The sequence below is a fragment of the Notolepis coatsorum genome, assembly GCF_963971535.1.
Source record: "Notolepis coatsorum genome assembly, chromosome: 3".
Taxonomy (NCBI): domain Eukaryota; kingdom Metazoa; phylum Chordata; class Actinopteri; order Aulopiformes; family Paralepididae; genus Notolepis; species Notolepis coatsorum.
In genome coordinates, this window is record NC_140167.1 from 31,148,736 (window position 1) to 31,172,293 (window position 23,558).

General features: G+C 42.4%; 1 protein-coding gene across 1 annotated transcript in view; it reads right to left on the bottom strand.

Moving 5' to 3' along the window:
• Positions 1–23,558, bottom strand: part of rab3gap2 (RAB3 GTPase activating protein subunit 2 (non-catalytic)) — a 45,921-nt gene that overhangs the window by 20,416 nt on the left and 1,947 nt on the right. Inside the window, 15 exon segments of the mRNA XM_084309711.1 lie at positions 485–628; positions 1,410–1,605; positions 3,316–3,455; positions 3,745–3,834; positions 5,311–5,390; positions 6,757–6,827; positions 6,830–6,904; positions 9,995–10,093; positions 11,484–11,583; positions 12,074–12,175; positions 13,181–13,256; positions 13,354–13,401; positions 15,722–15,803; positions 17,133–17,250; positions 17,713–17,804. Of these exon segments, the coding sequence (XP_084165837.1) occupies positions 485–628; positions 1,410–1,605; positions 3,316–3,455; positions 3,745–3,834; positions 5,311–5,390; positions 6,757–6,827; positions 6,830–6,904; positions 9,995–10,093; positions 11,484–11,583; positions 12,074–12,175; positions 13,181–13,256; positions 13,354–13,401; positions 15,722–15,803; positions 17,133–17,250; positions 17,713–17,804 (1,513 nt within the window).

Sequence of the window (23,558 nt, forward strand, 5' to 3'; positions counted from 1 at the left end):
GAAGAACACATGCAGACACCTTCAGCACCATGGACAGAGCCCTTTCTCATCAGACAGTCTAAGCCTAGGAAAGTATCGGGGTGCATTCCAAAAAACTAAAACATCCCTTTCTCTGTGAACTGGAAATTGAAAAATGGCTGCCGTCTTTAAGTCCGTTCCAACTCCGTAGGAGACCTGGGAGCCTGAGGGTGTCCTCGCTCGTCTCCTCCAGCGGAGGTTGTTTGTGGAAGATCTCTGATGTAGGCTGTTAAGACGTATAAATCTCTTCCCACAAACATCACTTCAAAATGGCCTGTTGAGTGAACAAGGATGTTTAGTTTTTTCTTCTAACGCGTTAGTTTTCCCTCCGCCTCTTCCTCATTTCCCTGTGATGTTTCACTGAGGAATCGAGGATGAGACGCAAGGAAGGGAGACGAGCACGGGTCTATAAACCTTTGGAACGCACCCCTGGAAGGGTTTCACTTCTGCGTGCGTGCATACCAACCTGAGGGCCAGGTGGAAGGGTACAGTGATGATCCTCAGGGCTCCAGTGATGGGGTCCAGAAGACACAGCTGCTGCGTGTGGAGCTGCCAGCCCTGACTGGTCACACTGTTCACCCCCATCAGACGGTAGCCTGCATACAGCAACCTGGACAAACAAACACACGCACACACACACATGCACACGCGCCACACATCAGTTTCTGCTAAAAGGCAGCTGATTTGGTAGCATGGCCTTTTCTTGGAACTTTTCAAATGAATTAGTTATTGTATCTCAGTGAAAATACAGTAGAAGAGACGGCTCCTTGTTTTTTTTTTGTTGATCTTTTTCCCCCTCCTTTTTCCTCCGATTTTCTCCCATCCCAATGTTTAGTCGTTATGCCAATTCCCAATCCCCTTCCTGGTCGCTGCGCACTTACCCCCCACAGTCGGTCTGGGAGAGTGGAGGCTATCACGTGCTTCCTCCGACACACGTCTAGCCAATCAACCGCTTCTTTTCACCTGGCAGCGCGGACTCTCACTGAGAGGGTGTAACGTGTGGAAGGATCACACTACCCCCCTTAGATCCTATCCGCGCTGAGCAGGCGCCCCGACCGAACTGTAGGAGTCACTGTTTACAACGACCCGGACCCACCCCGCCAGCTTTCCCACCCTCTAATACTGCCAATTGTATTAGTGTGAACGGCCAGCCAAGCTGGTGACACGCCGGGAGCTGGATTCGAACAGGCGAATCCAGCGCCTCCGGCGTTGGTGACAAACGCAATCTCCGCTACGCCACCTGACCGCCTAGAGAGACGGCTCCTTGTAAATAACCAAGGCGTTATCAGAATATCAAGAGCTTGGCCCACAGGAGGGGGTGATCTCATACTGAGTCTGCTAAAACGGTAACACTGTAGAACCCAGATGTGTGTGTGTGTGTGTGTTTGTACCTGCAGTGTTTGCCCACAGTGAAGGCTCCTACTCGGGGCCCCTGCTGGGTGCCCCACACCTCCAGGATTCCCCTGCGGGGGGCATAGATGACCAGGAACTGGGCGTGGCGTCGGGGGAGGGTCGCCGATGGGGAGGACTCCCGGTCGCCACGTCCCTCAGACACCTGCACCCAGCCCAGCTGGGCGTCACGGTAACCTGGAGAGAAATACAGTTACAGTCCTGCTTCATCAGACAATATACAGGGCTGACAGGAGAGACATGAAGCACTCTGCAAGTATGCACTATGGTACAGTAGTATTTAGATCACAGCACCTGGATGTAAAGTGACCTGGAAGGGGGTGTCACTCACAGCTCAAAAACTGTAATTTATAATAATTTTCACCCAAAAGCTTGTTCATGAACCAATCAATTACCTTAACTCTGAACATAAAGATCCCCTCCAGATGTATTTCAAACCCTTAACACATTTAGGGCCATTCACGTGTTAACACGTTTCTGAGGCCCGACCGTTGAGAGTACGTGTTAACACGCAAGTGAAGCGGTTGTCCCGATCGGATTGAGAAGAATCAAGTACTCCCGATACGTGTTTTGTGATGGATTACGTTGGCGACACGATGGACATAATTACTTGGAATGGCGATCAGATAATTGGAATATTCTTTTTGGGGCACATCCTAGTCAAGGTAAGGGCTATATGATATCAATCTTGCGTTGATCTGAGCATGCCTTCATTGCGATCCGAAAGTGTTACTGTAACATTACCCCCCCCACCCTTTCATGCATTCATAATGGAACATCATGGTCTGCATTTAGTATAATACACGTCGCATGCTATTACCAGCCTCCCAGGAGTTACCCGAGACCGCTCTAAAACCATACTTATATTCACCACGGTATAAAACGGGAACGTATGGATGGAAATTTTTTTTCTTTTTTGCATCTTGACCGGAAGAAACTTTGTGTCAAACTACCATAGTATTGTATCCATAGCTATAATATAGAATATAGTTATAGCTCTACAAACAAGATGAAGGACTCCATTAGTTTAATGCTGGCACTGAATAGATGGGCCATCTCTACACCTTTACCCTCATTAAGAATGCAAGGATCTATGAATATGCAATTTGGCAACATGCACCCGTTTCTAGACAGCATGTACAGCGAAGCTCTCCATCTCCAGGGGAAAAGTTTCTTTGGTTGACAAGTTCTGCACAAATAACAATACAGTATGTATCGACAAAGTCATGCCCCCAAGAGGAGTCGACCATAACAAAAAAAAAATTCAAAACCAAGGTCCTTTCGGCGATGGGATCTAGACACTGGAATCAATTATGAGCCTAAGTCCTCTGACTAGGATCTCTTATCCAGATCAGATACAACAGAAAAACAAATCGTTAGCCTCATACGATAATTGCCGAAGTAATTTCTTGAACAAATTGAGATTTCTGCCTAACTGTAATCTCCTCACACTGCTGCATCGCCATGGCTTAGTGCCTATGTCCTCAGCCAATCAGAAAGATTGTTACGTTGAAAAATCCCCATCTGCCTAACCCACTCGTGTGACTTGTGCATTTTAACGTTACATACACAGATGGCGATCGCATGACTTAGGCAAGTATAACAACTGCCTTAGTGTATGACATGTATGTATGTACGAGGAAGAAATGCCTAAGTCATGACATATTTTGTTTAAAAGTCACCTTATTTTGTTACGCAATGGTTGTTGTGTTTTTGCAAACTTGTTGATACACCTTGTGGAACATATTTTCAAAATATAAATAAAAAACTCGTAGACATTTGCTGGAAAATTAGCTTTTTCTTCTATTCCAAAAATCTTGAAAAATTACTTAGGCAATTATCGTATGAGGCTAACAAAATGTAATATAGTATAGTATCTCCCCTAACCCTTCCACATGCGGATGGCGATGCCTCGAGACACGTCCAGCAGGGTAACTCGGCCGAAGTCGTCCGTGGCTCCTGCCAGGGTGTTGCAGGGGGACAGACAGATGGTCTCGCCATGGCGACGAGAGTCTGGAAGACCAAACCTTGGGGAGAGGAGGATAGGGTTAATGAAAAGGAGAAAACAAAAAAAATCTAGAGTGACAGCTCCACTTGACCAGTATTATTCAGTGATAATAATAAGTAGGGCTGGGAAAATGTATCAAAAACATCAATATTGAATGATTACAGCAGTTTAATTTTTATTCGATTAGATTCTTAAAATGCCAAGGTTTCTGGCGAGTTTCTGCTGAAGCACCTTGGAAACCCAGTTCACTCTTTTGACAACAATGACAGGTGCTGGTCTCCTCTGGTTGAGGGGTTGTGATTGGTTACCTGACGGCCAGGGGTGTAGCCGCCTCCACCTTAGGCTTCTGTTTATGAGACGGTTCTTCCTCGCTCTTATTCTTCCACCCTAACCAACCGCTGAGAGAGAGAGCGAGAGAGAGAAAGAGAGAGAGAGAGAGCGAGAGCGAGAGAGAGAGCGATCAAAACATTATTCACCAATTACAATGAATAATCACAGAAACAGTTACAGGAATGTGTCTTGGTGACAATGGTGCAAACATGTATCAACAACATAGAGAGTTCCACAGTATGACAGACACACATACAGACACATATATAGTATGTTTACGACTGAAGAAGGAATATAAGATACACAGACAGACAGACAACTACCTAGCTCGACATACAGACAGACAGACAGATCAATAGGTCGATGGACAGACAGAGATAAGACCTAAGTCAAAGAATGAAAGAGAGAGAGAAGAAGACGGAAAGAGATATGGGGGGTTTAAGTAATAAAGCAGAGACAGCCAGTGAGCAGACAGAGATATAGAGCAGGAGAGTGTGTGTGTGTGTGTGTGTGTGTGTGTGTGTGTGTGTGTGTGTGTGTGTGTGTGTGTGTGTGTGTGTGTGTGTGTGTGTGTGTGTGTGTGTGTGTGTGTGAGAAAGACAGAGACAGAGAGAACGAGCGAGAGTGATGATGGAGGAAGACATTAAAAACAGATTGATATGGTTGATCTGGCAGACTATATTTCACTGTATCGATTTAGCTGTGGTGTGGCTGCTGCTGGTACAGTGGTATTGTATTGTATTGTCCATTCAGGAGAAAACAGCCCCCCAGAGACCACTTTGGTGTGATTGAGGAGGAAAGGCAGTGCTGTCTGGGTGGGAAAGACACACACACGCGCGTGCACGCACACACACATGCACACGCACGCACACACACACTGGGGTACATTTAGGCTGGTAGCAATTTCATCTGCTCATTCCAGAGCAGGTCTGGGCAAAGTACATTTGGCCCTGAGCAACCTTAGTTTTGGCCCCACAAAGAGTGAGTTATATAAAATATTCAGTTTGGTCTGTTTAAGTATTTTAACGAGCTGTATTTAAGGAGTGATTTTCTTTTTAAAACATGCTTATTTATTACAAAGCATATTATCAAACAGAAAGGAGTATACTAAAAAGAATGTTGGCCCATCATCTATACTACATTTGGCCCTTGGTATGCCACATAGAGTATCAAACGTTTTAGGCACCTCTGAGCTAGAGCTACATGTGAGAAAAGACCCCGTTTTGAGTGATCAAAGTCAAGGGCATCATCTCCACTTTAAAGGAAGAAGTGCAACACAAGGACGGAGACACTTATCTCTACACAACCTGTCACTATGACGTAATGTTCCCTACTGGCCTGATGAAAGTCCCATACGGAGGACCCCTATCTGATTTTGGGCTGATACCAGCATACCAGGGGAATCTGCTGGTGCATCTACGCACAGGCAAAAACTCACACACATGCCTGCATACTAGAGCATATAACAGTTGCAGGATACATTTAATAAAAGTCAAGAGGATCTATTAAAAATGTGTCACATGCACACAGGCACACGCACACACCTGGCAGCACTGAACAAGGCTGATGTGAGTTTGCTGGCCACAGCCAGAGCTACGTGGGAGAGGAGAGGTTGGGAGCTGCCCTGGAGAGATGGAGAAAACAGTGTTTACTTGTAGAAGACTGTATTTACCCACAACAATAGAACCAGGACAGGACACTGTACTAACCAAACTGTTCGGAAACTGACCCTTTACCACTGAGAGTAAAACAGTAACCCAGATGTTTATGGTAGCTAGCTGACTAAAAACAAGTTGACGCAAGAAGTTGCACATAGTATGAATCAATCATCGATCTTTCAAAAATCAATCCATCATGCGAGCCAACTAAGAATTTAATAGTGAATTAAGTAGGGGTGGGGGGGGAAATCGATACGTAGTAGTATCGCGATAATTTGCGTGGCGATACTGTATCGATACAGGGACGCCAAGTATAGATATTTAATTATTCATAATTTTTTTTTTTTTTTTTATAAGGAAGTTCAAGTTTCAAGTTTCTTTATTAGTTGTCATACAGAAGTACAGAATACTTTTATACAAAATGCTTCTTTCTATTACGCTCAAGAGACTGTGCTAGACAAAAATAGATAAGTATAAAATAAAATAAGTATAGCAAGTAAAAATAGAAGTCACATACGTGGACACAAGTGTTCAGTATGTACATATGTACAATGTTCAATGCAGAGTAGAAGTAACTGAGTTACCATACAATATACTAATATACAATATACTATATAGTGCAAAGCAGAAATGGGATGAGGTACAATTTACAGTAAGGTGTAATGAGGTATGGGTTGTAGTGCAAATTCTTTACCAATAAATATAAAGTGTGTTTAGGTGTTCTAAAGTGTGTAAAGTGGGTGCTGCAGTGAGTTGTTTGTTTAAAGTGAGTGTGTGCGTGTGGATGTGTGTGCTGTGAGTGCATTTGATGGTTGTTACATAGTGTTATTGTTCATTTCAATACCTGTAATAGTACAGTAGTCCACACACACACACATGTGCATTCAGTTAAGTTGGAATATGACTGTAATACAAACAGTTCAGTTTGTCAGGTACATGCAACACAGATTACAGTGTTTACATCTGTCTGCTTGAGAAAATACCATGTTCTGCAATAAAAATGATTGAAGTGAGATGAACAGACTGAACTTTATTTTATTAGATAAAACATGTTGACAAAGTTTTACTTTGCAGTTGAAAAAAGGTAATAAATTAAATTTGATCCAAAAAAAAAAAAAAAATCGCAATACTCAGCGTATCGCAATATATTTAGTATCGCGATACTATCGTATCGTGATGCAAGTATCGCAATAGTATCGTATCGTGAGGTCTCTGGCGAATCCCACCCCTAGAATTAAGTTACATTTTCTACCAGTGCTGAGCCCCCCCAGCACCCCCCCCCCCCCCCCCCCCCCTCCAACCCAACACACCCACACAGGCGTCCCCCCCTACCTCTACGGCGTAGTAGAAGCCGGTGTAGGGCCCGCCCCCTACGGTGATGTATTGGCTCATGGCCGGGGGCTGCCCTTGACATTGGCATGGAACCCCCCCAGGACAGACGCGTTCTTCATCTGGTCAAACACACACAGAGTCATGATACCTGGCGAGGAGAAAGAGAGAAAGAGAGAGAGAGAGAGAGAGAGAGAGAGAGAGAGAGAGAGAGAGAGAGAGAGAGAGAGAGAGAGAGAGAGAGAGAGAGACAGAGAGACAGAGAGACAGAGAGACAGAGAGACAGAGAGACAGAGAGACATAGAGACAGAGAGACAGAGAGACAGAGAGAGAGAGAGAGAGAGAGAGAGAGAGAGAGAGAGAGAGAGGGAAACATTATAGAGAAATAATCAAGTAAGATGCGAGGTGCATTGTTGATGTTTTTCTACTGGTTAAAACAGTGACCACTTTGACAACAACATTGATTGACATACAGACAAATCAGTGTTGAATTCAGAAGTGTGGTGCATTGTTGATGTTTTTCTATTGGTTAAAATCGGGACAATTTGGTAGCGAATGTTGAAAACCGTAATATGTTAGCGTTTTACAGACAAAGCATAAAACCTGGACAGTCGCAGACAAAACCGGGACGTCTGGTCACAGTGTTTTAGGGAAGCCTAGCTTGCTTGCTGTATGTTAGCCGCCTAAACGCTTGTTGAGTAGTCTCTTTCAAACCTATGACAGCTCTTTAATACAAGGCAAGCACATATATACAACCTAGCTGATGGCATATAGATACAAGATAACTGATGGTACATAGATACAAGCTAGCTGATGGCACATAGATACAAGCTAGCTGATGGCACATACATACAAGCTAGCTGATGGCACATAGCACAGTGCTAAGCTCTGAAATGTTGCATTAAATCTAGAGCTGTTACTAACGATTATTTTAACAATAAATTGATCCATTTAAACAATACATTTTCATCCCCCAAAATAAGACAATTGAATATTTTCATTTAAATATGTTTGAATTTGTATTTTAGAGCATAATTTGAACAATATTAGCACTTCTGAACAGTGTTGGGACTAACGCGTTACAAAGTAACGCGTTACAGAAACGAAGTTACTTTTTGCCGCAACTAGTACTCAAACGCATTACTTTTGAAATTCAGTAACGCTACTTACGTTACTGAATGGTTCGTCACTGCGTTATTTGCGTTATATACGGCGTAGATTGATAGCGAGCGGTAGTGATTATTATTATTATTATTATCCTCATCCCCACCCGCGTAGAATGATACGAGGCGAGTCTGGCCACTGGCCAATCAGAAGTGCGCAAGAAATGCGGCTACGGAAAGAAATAGACCCTCTCTATTGTAAACAAAACAAACGCTCGCTATGAATCTACATACAAAGAATGCAGTAACAAACTAACAAACCATTTAGCAACTACTTGGAGAGATAATTAATATACAACATGGAAACGAGATAAAGAACATGTTTGAGGCGCTGCTGGAGTCAACTGGACTAACGTAACGTTACTACATCTCAACCACCGCAGACTTTGGTGAGTGAAACTCAAGTTGATCAACGGATTTTGACTGTACGAAATCTGCCAGGGAATCTCATATAATACTAACCAAACAATATAAATATAGTCCTTTCATGCACAATTGATATCCTAACTATTCTAACGTTGCAATGCTTTGATTGATATCTTAAACAACGTTGCAACTTGCAAGATGGTGAATGAATGAATGAATGAAAACTTTATTTAACAGATTGCAGAATGGGTACAATACAGTACGGCTCAATACATACAATTGTTAAGGGGATGCAGACCAGAGAAAGACGTTTGTCTTGTTTCCATCAGGGTCCCCCATTTTCAATTCATATAGACATTTATGACATACACAACATACATGACATTTATGGCATAGGGACATATAGGTATTTAGTACTGATACATTTGTGACATAAACGGTATTCAAATATACAGTACTGTTACCGCTAGCTTTGGGTAGGGCGTTCCACATTGTTGTGGCATAATTGCGAAACGTGTTTAGTCCCTTGTTTGAGCCGAATCTGGGTTTTACATGATTTGTTGAGCTTCCTCTGGTGTAGTGGTTGTGGTATTCACTGACCTTTGGGAAGTATTTTGACATGTACATGGGTACCCCGGTCGTATAGTGTATCTTGTAGACCAGGCCCATTGCAAGTTGCTGTACTCTGTCGTCTACTCTAAGCCATCCTAGGTTGTCAAAGTGGGCAGGGGTGAGGTGGGTTCTGGGGTTCAGGTCAAGTAGTAGTCTGACCAGTTTGTTTTGTGATGTTTGTAATTTTGTTTTAAGCGCCTTTGAGGTGCTTTGGTACCATGAGGTGCAAGCATAGTCGTAGTACCCTTGAATTATAATGGTTATAATGAAACGCTCCGGCGACATCAAGGCTGTTCCTTCAACCGGCGCACTTCTTATTATGACTCGGGACAACATTTGTTTGTGTCAGATTTGTGTTTGTATCTAGACCACATTGCTTAGCAGAGTTCGGTGATGTGAATGGAAACTGTCAAGTTGATCAACCGATTTTGAGTACTATAGGGCATGGGACTCTGGAGCAATCTTTTTTTTTTATCTTTTTTTTAAATAACTAAATAGTTACTTTTCACAGTAACTCATTACTTTTGGGTGTAAGTAACTAGTACAGTAACGAAGTTACTTTGAAATGAAGTAACTAGTAAAGTAACTGAGTTACTATTTTTCAGTAACTAGCACAACACTGCTTCTGAATGAAATTATTCTTCTTCTTTTGTATTTCTGTCAGACTAGACGCATTGGAACATTTAACTGCCACCATTGAAATGTTTTGAAGCATTGATGCTATCATTTTTGATCGATTATCTTTTCTAATTGATTTATTCGATTCAGTCGATTAATCGTGACCCCCCCCCCCCTAACTCAATCTGTAATGTTATGTCAACTAAAATAGGAATAGCCACTCACTTTAATGTGAGCACCAGGTTGTATAGGGTACCCTATAGACTAGTCACACGCTGGAGGCCGTTGGGGCTGCACCACAGAGCGTAAAGAATCCTGGTTATCAATGCGTGAAAAAGCCATCAATACTAAGCCTAGTAACAGGACATTGTTTTCCCAACAGAGAAAGAGAACCTGACATAGTGTGGGTGTTTCTCCCCCCCCCCTTCTCTCTCTCTCTCTCTCTCTCTTCCTCCTTCCATCCCTTTGTCTAGGTCTCTCACCCACACTGCTGTGATCTACAATGGTCTCCATGTCCTGCAGACCCCACTTCTTATAGGCCAGCGGAGGAGGCTGGATTACATCACTTCCTGCTGCTGCCGCTGGATGGGGAGAGGAGGAGGGAGAGAGGAGAAGGGAGGGGAGAGGAAGGAGAGGACAGGAGATGAGAGGAAAGAGAGGACGGGAGGAGAAGAGAGGGAAGGAGGGAGGAGAGGAGCGGAGAAGAGAAGAGGAAAGGATAGGAAAGGAGGAGGGAGGGAGGGAGGAAGGGAGGGAGGGAGGGAGGGAGGGAGGGAGAGCAGAGGAGAAGAGAGCAGAGGAGAATAGATTATCATTAGAGGGAAGGAGGGGGGCAGCAAATGGTTAGATGAGAAGTCAATTCAGGAAACACCAAATTAAGGACAATACCACTGTTTTTGACACATATTAATTGGACATTATTATTAATCAGTAGCCTTGTTTGAAGCTGTGTCAAAACAGTGCCACTGTCTTTACATTGCAGTCTCACACCACACACCCACACCCACAAAGCACCACTAGAAGCAAAACAAGAACTAGAAGCTTAGCTCCTAACCCCTAGACACAACTCAGCTCTAGTGTGTGTGTGTGTGTGTGTGTGTGTGTGTGTGTGTGTGTGTGTGTGTGTGTGTGTGTGTGTGTTCCTCTCTGTACCTGAGTCCCTTGTGGCAATCTCTGTCCACCCAGCCAGCGAGTGAGAAAGATGTGCTCATTAACTCATGGTAACAACTCAAACTACTATTCTTTTTTACACAAAACACACTACAACTACATTCACCCTAGCCCCTAACCATACCCTTACCATTACAACTACATTCACCCTAGTCCCTTACCTTAACCCTTACCATTACAACTACATTCACCCTAGTCCCTTACCTTAACCCTTACAACTACATTCACCCTAGTCCCTTACCTTAACCCTTACCATTACAACTACATTCACCCTAGTCCCTTACCTTAACCCTTACCATTACAACTACATTCACCCTAGCCCCTAACCATACCATTACAACTACATTCACCCTAGTCTCTTACCGTAACCCTTACCATTACAACTACATTCACCCTAGTCCCTTACCTTAACCGTTACCATTACAACTACATTCACCCTAGTCCTAGTCCCTTACAACAACTACATTCACCCTAGTCCCTTACCTTAAACCGTACAACTACATTCACCCTAGTCCCTAACCATACCCTTACCATTACATTCACCCTAGTCCCTTACCCCTTTCCATTATCATAACATTAAATCTAACCTTAAGGGGCATTTCACCCATTTCTAAGCTGAGTCCAACCATTCTGTCGGGTGGAGCACATGTAATAATGAGCCATAAAACATACCAACGTGTTCTGTGTCTCGAGAGGAAATTACCCCTTTTAAAATGAGGACAGGCCTAGATGTCCTCACCTCTCAAACTCATCCTTACAAGTATAATAATATAAGTACACACACAGAGTGATGGCAGGTACCTCGTGCCACCTGGTTGCGGCAGGCGCGCAGAGACTGAAACAAACTGAAGCCATCGATGGTGACCAGAGCAGCAGGGTACAGGATGCTCAACTCCTCATGCTGAGGAGGAGGAGAGAAGGAGGAGAGGAGATGAATAAACAACTGTCCTCCATAATGGATGTATTGTTGCATTTTGGAATTGAACCCCTTCATTGTAGTCCTGTTACCAAGCGAAAGAACATTTTCCAAACACTGGAATCCGATATAAATAGCCACACGGAACATATTGAACATGCTTGATTTGTGTCTTTTTTTCCCCACAGATAAGAAGACAAATGACAAATCTCTCTCAGAAAAATGGAGATTACATCTCAATAATCTTTTACCAATGACCCCTAAGTCACTAGAGTTCGAAAGAGTAAAAGTAATGGAAGCAGTTATCAGCCGGTTATGAGATGGAAGAAGGTGAAGGTGTGTGTGTGTGTGTGTGTGTGTGTGTGTGTGTGTGTGTGTATGTGTGTATGTGTATGTGTATGTGTGTGTGTGTGTGTGTGTGTGTGTGTGTGTGTGTGTGTGTGTGTGTGTGCGTGTGTGTGTGTGTGTGTGTTACCTGCTCAGTCACTCCGGGGTGACGTGGGACTTCGTAAGTGCGACACTTCAGCCTCAACACAGGGTCTTCGTTCAGCAGCTGAGCCAGGAGCAGAACTCCGCTCTGAAAAAACATGACAGGTTTCCGTGAGTTTCACGTTTGGCTGTCAACCCCTTCTCTTAATCAATTTGAAGCATTCTCAAAACAACAATATTCTGCTGTCTGGTGACAAGGCTGCGCTTTTCCTGACGTTGAATTTACTGATGATTTACAGACCTTTAAACATTCCAACATTTTGGGAAATATACTTATTTGCCATCTTCCCCAGACAGGGACGTGCACAGGACTTTAGAGGGGCAGGTGCTCAAAGGCTGAAAAGGGCACTATACCTGTGTCTTTTAACCGAGCGCGCATAGCGCGCCCCCTTTTTATGCTTTTTGGGGGGTTTGGTGATCAAATATTGAATATTGAACAATAATAATCAGTGCAGGAGCTCACTTATCCTTGAAAGACACTTTTATCACTGACTTAAAAGGCCCATACATCTCCATAAATGTTCAGGGGGGAGGGAATAAGTGCTTACCCTACAGACCCCAAGAAGTGCTGTATATTCTGTATTGTTTAATATAAATGCCTTTTTTATTCCAATCCCGATTTGTATTTGAGATTCCCAAATCCCATTGGACTCGACTTCTTCGTGTCCCTCAGTGAGTGTAATACCAGCAACTGTATGCGCCACAGCGGTTTCTATCATCATCATCATCACCACCCACGCTATGCATAAAATATATAGGTCCGTGGAGAGGCACGCTGAGGAGGCCGTGCAAACTGCAATGGAATATGGGGCATCTCTCTCTCTTTACCTAATATTTTGATTCTATCCTGACATTTTTCAGTTGGAAGGGCAGTCTATATGCGTAACGGTAACGGAAATCTATTTAAATCTATTTAAATTTTTTAAAAGGGCACTTTTTTTATGAGGCTCAAAAAGGCAGGTGCTCAAGCACCCCTTGGGCTCTATGTGTGCACGCGCCTGTCCCCAGAGTCCGGCAAGAAGATTGATATCATCTGTGTGTGTCCAGAGTCTACGTAATGTGGATGAGATTGTGCTGTACGTTGCTGTTGTACCTCAGTGTAGAAGCGCACATAGCCCGAAGAGAAGCCCACTACAATGCACGTCCAGTCAGGCCGGCCTGTTGAACTCCTGCACACGCACACACACACACACAGTGTTAACACTTGCTCATGCCATGGGAGTATACACACAATGCGAATATTCACAAACACACAAAGTAACTTACCTCTTCTGGCTCGCCAGGGGTATACAGATAACACTGCTCACACACTCCCTGAAGAAAAATCAAACACACACACAGAGCAGGAAGAGTTAGTTCTACTGCGAGTTCACATCTCAAGCTCAGTGGGATTTCTCAAAGACACCATCCATACTCATTCAGACTACTGATTATAATACTGTTACAGGAACAGTGCAGAGTACTGATTATAATACTGTTACAGGGACAGTGCAGAGTACTGATTATAATACTGTTATAGGAACAGTGCAGAGTACTGATTATAATACTGTTACAGGAACAGTGCAGAGTACTGATTATAATACTGTTACAGGAACAGTGCAGAGTACTGATTATAATACTGTTACAGGAACAGTGCAGAGTACTGATTATAATACTGTTACAGGGACAGTGCAGAGTACTGATTATAATACTGTTACAGGAACAGTGCAGACTACTGATTATAATACTGTTACAGGAACAGTGCAGAGTACTGATTATAATACTGTTACAGGGACAGTGCAGAGTACTGATTATAATACTGTTACAGGAACAGTGCAGAGTACTGATTATAATACTGTTACAGGTACAGTGCAGACTACTGATTATAATACTGTTACAGGGACAGTGCAGAGTACTGATTATAATACTGTTACAGGGACAGTGCAGAGTACTGATTATAATACTGTTACAGGGACAGTGCAGAGTAGATTATAATACTGTTATAGGGACAGCGCAGAGTACTGATTATAATACTGTTACAGGAACAGTGCAGAGTACTGATTATAATACTGTTATAGGGACAGTGCAGAGTACTGATTATAATACTGTTACAGGAACAGTGCAGAGTACTGATTATAATACTGTTAGTTACAGGGACAGTGCAGAGTACTGATTATAATACTGTTACAGGGACAGTGCAGAGTACTGATTATAATACTGTTACAGGAACAGTGCGGAGTACTGATTATAATACTGTTACAGGGACAGTGCAGAGTACTGATTATAATACTGTTACAGGGACAGTGCAGAGTACTGATTATAATACTGTTACAGGAACAGTGCAGAGTACTGATTATAATACTCTTTACAGGGACAGTGCAGAGTACTGATTATAATACTGTTACAGGAACAGTGCAGAGTACTGATTATAATACTGTTACAGGAACAGTGCAGAGTACTGATTATAATACTGTTACAGGAACAGTGCAGAGTACTGATTATAATACTGTTATAGGAACAGTGCAGAGTACTGATTATAATACTGTTATAGGAACAGTGCAGACTACTGATTATAATACTGTTACAGGGACAGTGCAGAGTACTGATTATAATACTGTTACAGGAACAGTGCAGAGTACTGATTATAATACTGTTACAGGAACAGTGCAGAGTACTGATTATACTACTGTTACAGGGACAGTGCAGAGTACTGATTATAATACTGTTACAGGGACAGTGCAGAGTACTGATTATAATACTGTTACAGGTGCAGAGTACTGATTATAATACTGTTATAGGGACAGCGCAGAGTACTGATTATAATACTGTTACAGGGACAGTGCAGAGTACTGATTATAATACTGTTACAGGAACAGTGCAGAGTACTGATTATAATACTGTTATAGGAACAGTGCAGAGTACTGATTATAATACTGTTACAGGGACAGTGCAGAGTACTGATTATAATACTGTTACAGGAACAGTGCAGAGTACCGATTATAATACTGTTACAGGAACAGTGCAGAGTACTGATTATAATACTGTTACAGGAACAGTGCAGAGTACTGATTATAATACTGTTACAGGGACAGTGCAGAGTACTGATTATAATACTGTTACAGGGACAGTGCAGAGTACTGATTATAATACTGTTACAGGGACAGTGCAGAGTACTGATTATAATACTGTTACAGGAACAGTGCAGAGTACTGATTATAATACTGTTACAGGAACAGTGCAGAGTACTGATTATAATACTGTTACAGGGACAGTGCAGAGTACTGATTATAATACTGTTACAGGAACAGTGCAGAGTACTGATTATAATACTGTTACAGGAACAGTGCAGAGTACTGATTATAATACTGTTACAGGGACAGTGCAGAGTACTGATTATAATACTGTTACAGGGACAGTGCAGAGTACTGATTATAATACTGTTACAGGGACAGTGCAGAGTACTGATTATAATACTGTTACAGGAACAGTGCAGAGTACTGATTATAATACTGTTACAGGAACAGTGCAGAGTACTGATTATAATACTGTTACAGGAACAGTGCCGAGTACTGATTATAATACTGTTACAGGGACAGTGCAGTTAGCCAACGGGTTCAATCAAACCGCTTTTTGAAGAAGAAGAAATATCTCTCACCCCTCTTCCGTGCTCAGGGTGCCACTCCAGGACACAGCCAGGGTCATCTCCTCTCTGCCGCTGTCGTGCGTCCGCCATTTGGCTGTAATATATATAGAAACAAGTGACAAATTAAAGGAAAAAACTAAATAACTGTCTGTACGAGCTGACTGAGGCTCACTGAGATCTACTCTGTGTGCACTGTGGAGTCCATTTCAGCTAGCCTCAGTCAGCTTGTACAGTCAGGAGTGTGACCCCATTGACTTTGCATTGGTTTGTGGCTAACTATCTGGAGCTAGTATGAGGAGCAGCATGGATTGTGTTGAGTACTGTAAGAAATGGGGGCTAGCGGTGCAGAAATCAGAACTATCCCTTTAAATGTTCTGCTTGCGATATCTCAAAAAGTGTTTTTGTGGTGAACTGAAAGGACAGATCAGAAATAGGCTTAAAATAATAATAATAAAAATAACAATAATAAACAACTTTTGATGTGATGTTGTCTGCGGTATGCCAGTTTTCCCAGTGATTGGACAAGCATGTGACATGCTTCACACTTCCTGCAGCAAATTCACTGCAAATTCACCTCATAGCAGGACAAAAAGGTATGACCAGCTGAGCGAGAGAAAAAACCTGTCTTCTCCTTCCAACCACTGACGTCTTTTGGAAGTAGAAATTCAGCCTAGGGTGGGATGAGGAAGAAAGGGTCCTGTTGTGTTTCACTCTCACCGACCACGTGTTATCTTCTCCTGTGAGGTCTTGGAAGTAGGAAACGTGATTAAACAATCCTGCTCCTGTCACTGGGGAAATTACCATAGTGTGTGAGTGGATGCATCAGAGACTTTACCACAAATACTAAAATCTGCTACCATTGTGTGCATGTAAACAACTCCTTTTCTATCTCAATCGTTTTTGTCCAGTGACTCCAAACTAATCTAGTTGTTCAGAAAAAGTGACAGATCACATTGGTACTTTTGTTATCGACTAGGGGTGTAACGGTACACAAAAACTACGGTACGGTACGTACCTCGGTTTTGAAGTCAAGGTTCGGTACGGGTTTTCGGTACAGTGGGGGAAAGTTTGGCTTTCCATGTTCCATTCAGGGGTGATGTAGTGTGCAGTAACTAATTGTACTTGTAGGGCTGTCAACGAATATTCTATATTGAAATTAATAATCGACTTGTAAAACATTTTAAATAATAACAATTATATTCGATTGCGGAAAAAACAGACCCCGGTGGGCGGTCGTTAGTGGTTAACATACCGTTGTATTCGTTCGGTACGGTACACACTGAAACGGTTCGGTATGGATACGTGTACCTTTACACCCCTAGTATCGACCAATACTTAAACGTTTATGGAAAAGTGATATTGGTGCATCCCTAGCATGCGTGTGTGTGTGTGTGTGTGTGTGTGTGTGTGTGTGTGTTGAGACCTGAAAGGAAGACGGCCTTGTGTTCTCTGGCCACCACCAGCAGGTCTGAGCAGGGCGACAGGGACACCACACAGTCCTGCAGCCAGGGGGTGCTCTGCCCCCCACTGTCCTCCTCCCCCTGATCGCAACAACAGAAGAAAAGACCACTTGAGACACATACTATATTATATTATATGTAAAACACACTCTGTAAGAATTCTCCATTTACAAACCACAATCTATTTGACCATAATAAACTTTGGGTATATTCTCACTTGTCATTGAGAAAGTAAAAATAAGCTCTTTTTTTGGGCTCTTTCATAATTCAAAACATAGGTCAGGTCTGTTTTCTGTTTACAAACATTAGAAATTTAAACAAAACATTTACAGCCTCAAAAGTCATGCAAGTCTCAGGTTCAGCCGACAACACGCCGTCAGACAATACGTCTTCATGTACACATTGTACGTACAGTAGTCTAAACATTATGCCTTGAAGGTGTTTATAGGTTTTAATCATCCAGGCGGACAAGAGGGAAAGAGAGGAGAGACGAGAGGAAGAAAAGCGAAGGATGTGACGAATGACAACAATGGAAACACAGACCGTCGTGGCCGCAGGGGCTTCATCTCCCTTGGCGTTTGGGTTCTCCCATGCAGACTCCCAGTCCGAGGTGTCCCAGGACAGCTCGTTCTCCGCTGGGGAAGAGAGGAGAGCCGTTTGAAATGGGGGAGCAGGCCGGCCTGGTGGTTAGAGAGGGACCGTCCCGTAACGGGAAGGATCGTCGGTTCGATCGCCACGACAGCTGATGTTTCCAACCCCTTTCGAGAGTGTCTTTTGAGCAAGGCACTGAACGAACTCCTACCTTCTCCAGAGGTGCCGCAAATTGTCATATCATGTGCTCACGACCCTTCTGCTCATAATAATATGTATGTGTAATTAATATCATATGCATGTGTGGGTCTAAGACGGATATGTGAAGAGATAAACCCATAAATACACTGTATGTACAATGATTAGGGTCGGGTACCATTCACATTTGTACCGGTACCTGTGAATCGATACCCAACAGTACCTTTTTCTGTACTTTTGTCTCTAAAAATGTAATCTACCTACCTCAGTTGTAAAAGAAAATGTGTCCAAACTTTATAATTTATTATCATTATTATTTATTTAGAACAATTTGTTAATATATATATACTATTGCAGGTAATAATATATATATATATTTATTTTTTTATTACCGAAATGTGGCACCGGTGGATCTCACGTGAATCGGTACTCGGTAGTACCGACGTGGTTCGGTCGATACCCTTAAAAGTACCGGATTCGGTACCCATCCCTAACAATGATAATTCCTAGTATTCCATGGCATAAACAACTGGTGATTGTAAGCAAATAACAGGGGATGTTCGTTATGACAACCAGTGAATAGGCTACTAAGAATTGAGTGCTCTGAAGTTCTTAAAATCCAACACACAACAAAGGTTTTTTGTGCAACACACATCAATGTGTGTCAAGGAGACATCTTCACCAGTCTGAGTCTGAAAGAAGATGTGTTCACAGTTGCCTTTGCCTTTTGCCAAGAGGGACATTTCAAAGCACAATACCAGTAGAATGGCATCAATAGCAAACTGACCTGTAATATAACTATAACCCTCCAGCAACCACCACTAATAACCTTTAATATAACTATAACCCTCCAGCAACCACCACTAAGAACCTTTAATATAACTATAACCCTCCAGCAACCACCACTAAGAACCTGTAATATAATTTTATAACCCTCCAGCAACCACCAATAAGAACCTGTAATATAACTATAACCCTCCAGCAACCACCACTAAGAACCTTTAATATAACTATAACCCTCCAGCAACCACCACTAAGAACCTGTAATATAATTATAACCCTCCAGCAACCACCAATAAGAACCTGTAATATAACTATAATAACCCTCCAGCAACCACCACTAAGAACCTGTAATATAACTATAACCCTCCAGCAACCACCACTAAGAACCTGTAATATAACTATAATAACCCTCCAGCAACCACCACTAAGAACCTGTAATATAACTATATAACCCTCCAGAAACCACCACTAAGAACCTGTAATATAACTATAACCCTCCAGCAACCACCACTACTAAAAACATGTAGGAAAAGAGCAGAGACCTGCAAAACTGCTCCATAAGGAAAGAGAGAAAGAGGAGAGGAGAGGAGATGAGGAGAGGGGTGACAAATGTTGTGCTCAAGGGAGAGAAAGGCTAAAAATATCCCTGAGTGGGAGGCAAAGAAAAGTCACAGAACTTCATGGACATCCAGAAAGGTCCTGTTGTCAAGGTCCTGTTGTCATGGTCGTCTACAGTGCTAATCAGCAGGACTAATCAATAAACTGATTATTTATCGATGGTGCAATATAAAAGCCTATATATGGCAAAGGCTGTAATATTAGCAGTTTCAGAATGTACTTTGATATTAAATACACTCAAAAACGAGGAGCGACACATAGGCTACTGGTCATCTGTATTAAAGGAACACTCCAACATTTTGGAAGATGACATTTATTTGCCATCTTCCCCAGAGTCAGACGAGAAGATCGATATCAATTTCATCTCTGTGTGCGTCAGCTTTGGAGTTGTTGGAAGTTATATTTCTTCACTTTTGATAGAGCTATGCTAGCTGCTCCCAGTGGTCCTTTAAGTCATTTAATGTGTGCATGTGACGATAAAACCCTCCAGCTAAAAGACTGATGCGTTGACAGGTCCGACTCCTAATGATTCATGAAATGCAGACCAGGCCTACATGCAAGAACCGCCAGGGGAGGGGTCTCTGTAGGTGTGTGTATTCGTTGTGGAGCGCTGTGCAGTAAGTGTGTGTCTCTATGTACGTCTCTCTCTTTCTCTCTCTCTCTCTCTGATATAAATATAATCCCCTCCATGCATCTGCCCTGCCTCCATTAATTCATGCAATAAGATAGACATGACTAGGGCTGGGCGATAAGGGAGGGGGTGGTTCAGAAGGAATTTTTATCTATATCACTTTATCTGCTTAGTTATGGATAAGCGGAGCGCACGTTAGATAATCCAATTAATGTTCATCATATTGGACTGCATGCATGGTAATGGGGAGTCAAATATTTCAGGAATATTGTTGTGGGAAATCTGACTTACTATTTGACCTTTTGGTACAATACTGTGAAACTTACATTAAAAGCCAGGTATAGACGCCTGTATAGATGCCTGGCTAAGTGGCTATACATTTTGACACAAAGGCTGGTTTCAATTCGAAGCTGAAACTAATCTAATGGTCTGTCTAATTGTTTATCTGGTCATCAGTCACATTTGCTGATTGATTATGGGCACAGAGAAAAAAGTATGACCTGAAATTCCAGAGCAGACAAAAAAGCCTCAGATCACAGGAGCTGATGAGTGTGTGTGGGCTGGTAGCTGTCCAGCACTTAACTGGACAGGCAACTGAAAACAAAGTCTAAATCTCTCTAACGTTACATTGACTAGCACTGTCTCTCGGAGTGACATCAAATTAATGATTCATAATTGATATGTTGTTCGATAGCCTCATTTTAGTAATAAAGTCATATTGGTTTAAATAAACAATTTGATAGTATTTCCCATCTTTGCTGAGCAGGAGTTATGTGCGAAAGGAATTACAGGCCTGTCCCATATAGACGCATGTCCCAAATATAAGCCGGTTGAGTTCAGTGATTGAAGCAAATAAAAGACTGGGCTATTAATTGAAGTTTTACAGTATAAAAAAATGTATGATACAATCACAGTTAGACTAGACGATATTTAATATCAATATAGTGCCCAGCACAACATGACCATTTTCTTTTTGATCAGGGTTAGGTTGAATATTATAGCTAGTGTTAAACAAAGATGACCTCTGATTAACCATTGAAATATGGTCTTTAATTAACAATAGCTAGAGTTCGCTGCAATATTTGGTAGCTGTCTGACATTACATCCTGAATGCTTGAATGCAGGAGGTCAGAGTTCCGTGGTCATTACAGTACATTGCAAACTTCCCAGTTCCCAGATGTCATGAATGCAACTCTAGCTCCATGTTTCCGCTACATTCATGCAGCAGCAGTGGGCAATCACCAAAATGTGAAACCAATACAACATTTCATCCAATACCTTTAATCCAATCATTACCCCCACATACACTAGCTACTATCAGTCCAATGTTTGGAATTAACACTTGTGTAACTGAGGGGTACAATTCCCTGACTGTATTGTTAGATATGATACTTACTACCACTACCTCTTGTACTTTAGACTCTGGCCACCCAGTACTAGGTATAAATAATTATGATAAACACTCCCACCTGATGAAACGGATCCAACACAAATGTACCAAGTCGAAAGTCTGCGTTTAATAATAATACATAGCAAAAGGTATGTACAACGATCACTTAATTACATTTATGATTTGAAATAGTATGCACTTTTATGGCAAATGAGTATTCGTAGGTAGATCAATATCGAATGTCCAATCTCTGATTGCGCAGGAAGCAAATATACAACCTGGAATATTTAGGGAACAATAGCGATGATACTTGAATGATTATATAGCTGGATACACTAGGGGAAGGTTCCGACTGCTTGTAGGACAGCTGGAGGGGGGGGGGTAGAGTCTGGCTGTATCCCGTCTGGCCGAGGGTATCCTGGGAGAGCCCACAGTCGTGCGACCCGGTGCCCAGCGATCCTCGATCCACAGATGAAAGCAGTTGGACTCTCTGTGGCCGGCGTCCTCCGGTCCACGATGGAGAGACGTGAGGCGACCTCGTCGTGTAGAGCGTCTTCTCACCTGTCGTCCTCTCCGGGGGGGGTATTTCCAACACACCGCAGTGTTGGCCTTTATCCATAGAATAATCAAAGTACTCAAAGCATAATCCAAGCCGGGGAAGGCTAGCCGTCGTCGGTAGAATAATCCAATATACAGGTCCACTCGCTCTTTGGCCTGGAGCTCCTCGGGTGCAGCTTCATGTGGGGTCAACCACCCTGGATAAGCGTCCAGCTGATGCCCGAAACGATGGGGGTGCTGATTACTATAGAACTCTTACCGCACGAGGCACTACATATGAATAGACTATTATTAGCTTAATAGAATACGTCCAACTCGACGATATAGTGCCAAATATGACTATTCAAATATTAATATACACGATGTCTCAATGCCGATACTGGGCCGAATTGGCCTTACTGCCCACACGTGGTTCGCGGGGAGGCTTTTGCGTCTGTCACTCTGTTGGAGGGTAAGGAACTGGACTAAAAGAAAGCTCTACTTTAATAGCGCAGTATATATACGCACTATGAACAAATAGTACCGTTAGTGGTGCGGTAGACATATTCCTACGCGGAACTAGGACTTGTCCATACATGTTGAGCGGTACGATTGAACCTGGTCTGAGGGGTATGGCGACCTGGCACCAAGGTCTCGTCCAATGGTAGAATGGAGACTATTATGGGATGTTCAGTAGACTAGAAGGGATATTCAATGCATATTGTACAAGGAATATACAAGGGATATCAGGGGATATACAAATACAATTAAATATATATATATAAATAAATATATATATTCGGTTTAATCTGATCCTTCAGAACAACTTGGGTATATCATTACAAGACATCCCAAAACAGAACAGTGTTTCTGTTTGTGCTGCAACCTGTGTTAGAAACTAAACCTGGACCACAACCAGGGATGATGTACTGAACCGATACAACTTTGTCACTGCCGATACTGAATACGAGTATTAAACTTCCAGTATTGCCCGATACCAAGTATCAATCCCATCCATCACTTTAACTTTCTTTTCTTTTTTGTCTTTTTACTCTTAGCTCCCATATTCCCATTTAGTCGTTATGCCAATCGCCCTCCTGTTGGTCTGGGGAGGGTGTAGAACTACCACACGCCTCCTCCGATACATGTGGAATCGCCAGCCACTTATTTTCACCTAACCGAGAGTGTAACAAGTGCGGAGGGTTCCCACCCGCGGACACTGCCAATGTGTTCATATAGGGACGACTGACTAAGCCAGAGGTACCGCTGCCGGAAATTTTACCTGAGTCTCTGCGGTTATTCAATTGTGGACATTTATTCATTCCCACTTATTAGACACTATTTTTTATGGTAAAATTTGCATAAAAAGCAAAATACAGAATTCTGAAATATTAAAACGGAAAAAACTGAATTTGTGAAAAAATAAAATGGAATTTGGAAAATAATAAAACGGATTTCATATGGCTCTACATTCAACCATGTTTTACCATGTTAACCAGTGGCACTGATAGTGTTAAAAATTCAGCAAATGTTGCTTTGATTTCTAACATGTTACACGTTTCAGCTTGGTATCGAATTTTAGTATTGGGGAAATTCTCTGATACCGATATATTCTATTTTAGTCTGGTATCGACACGGGTA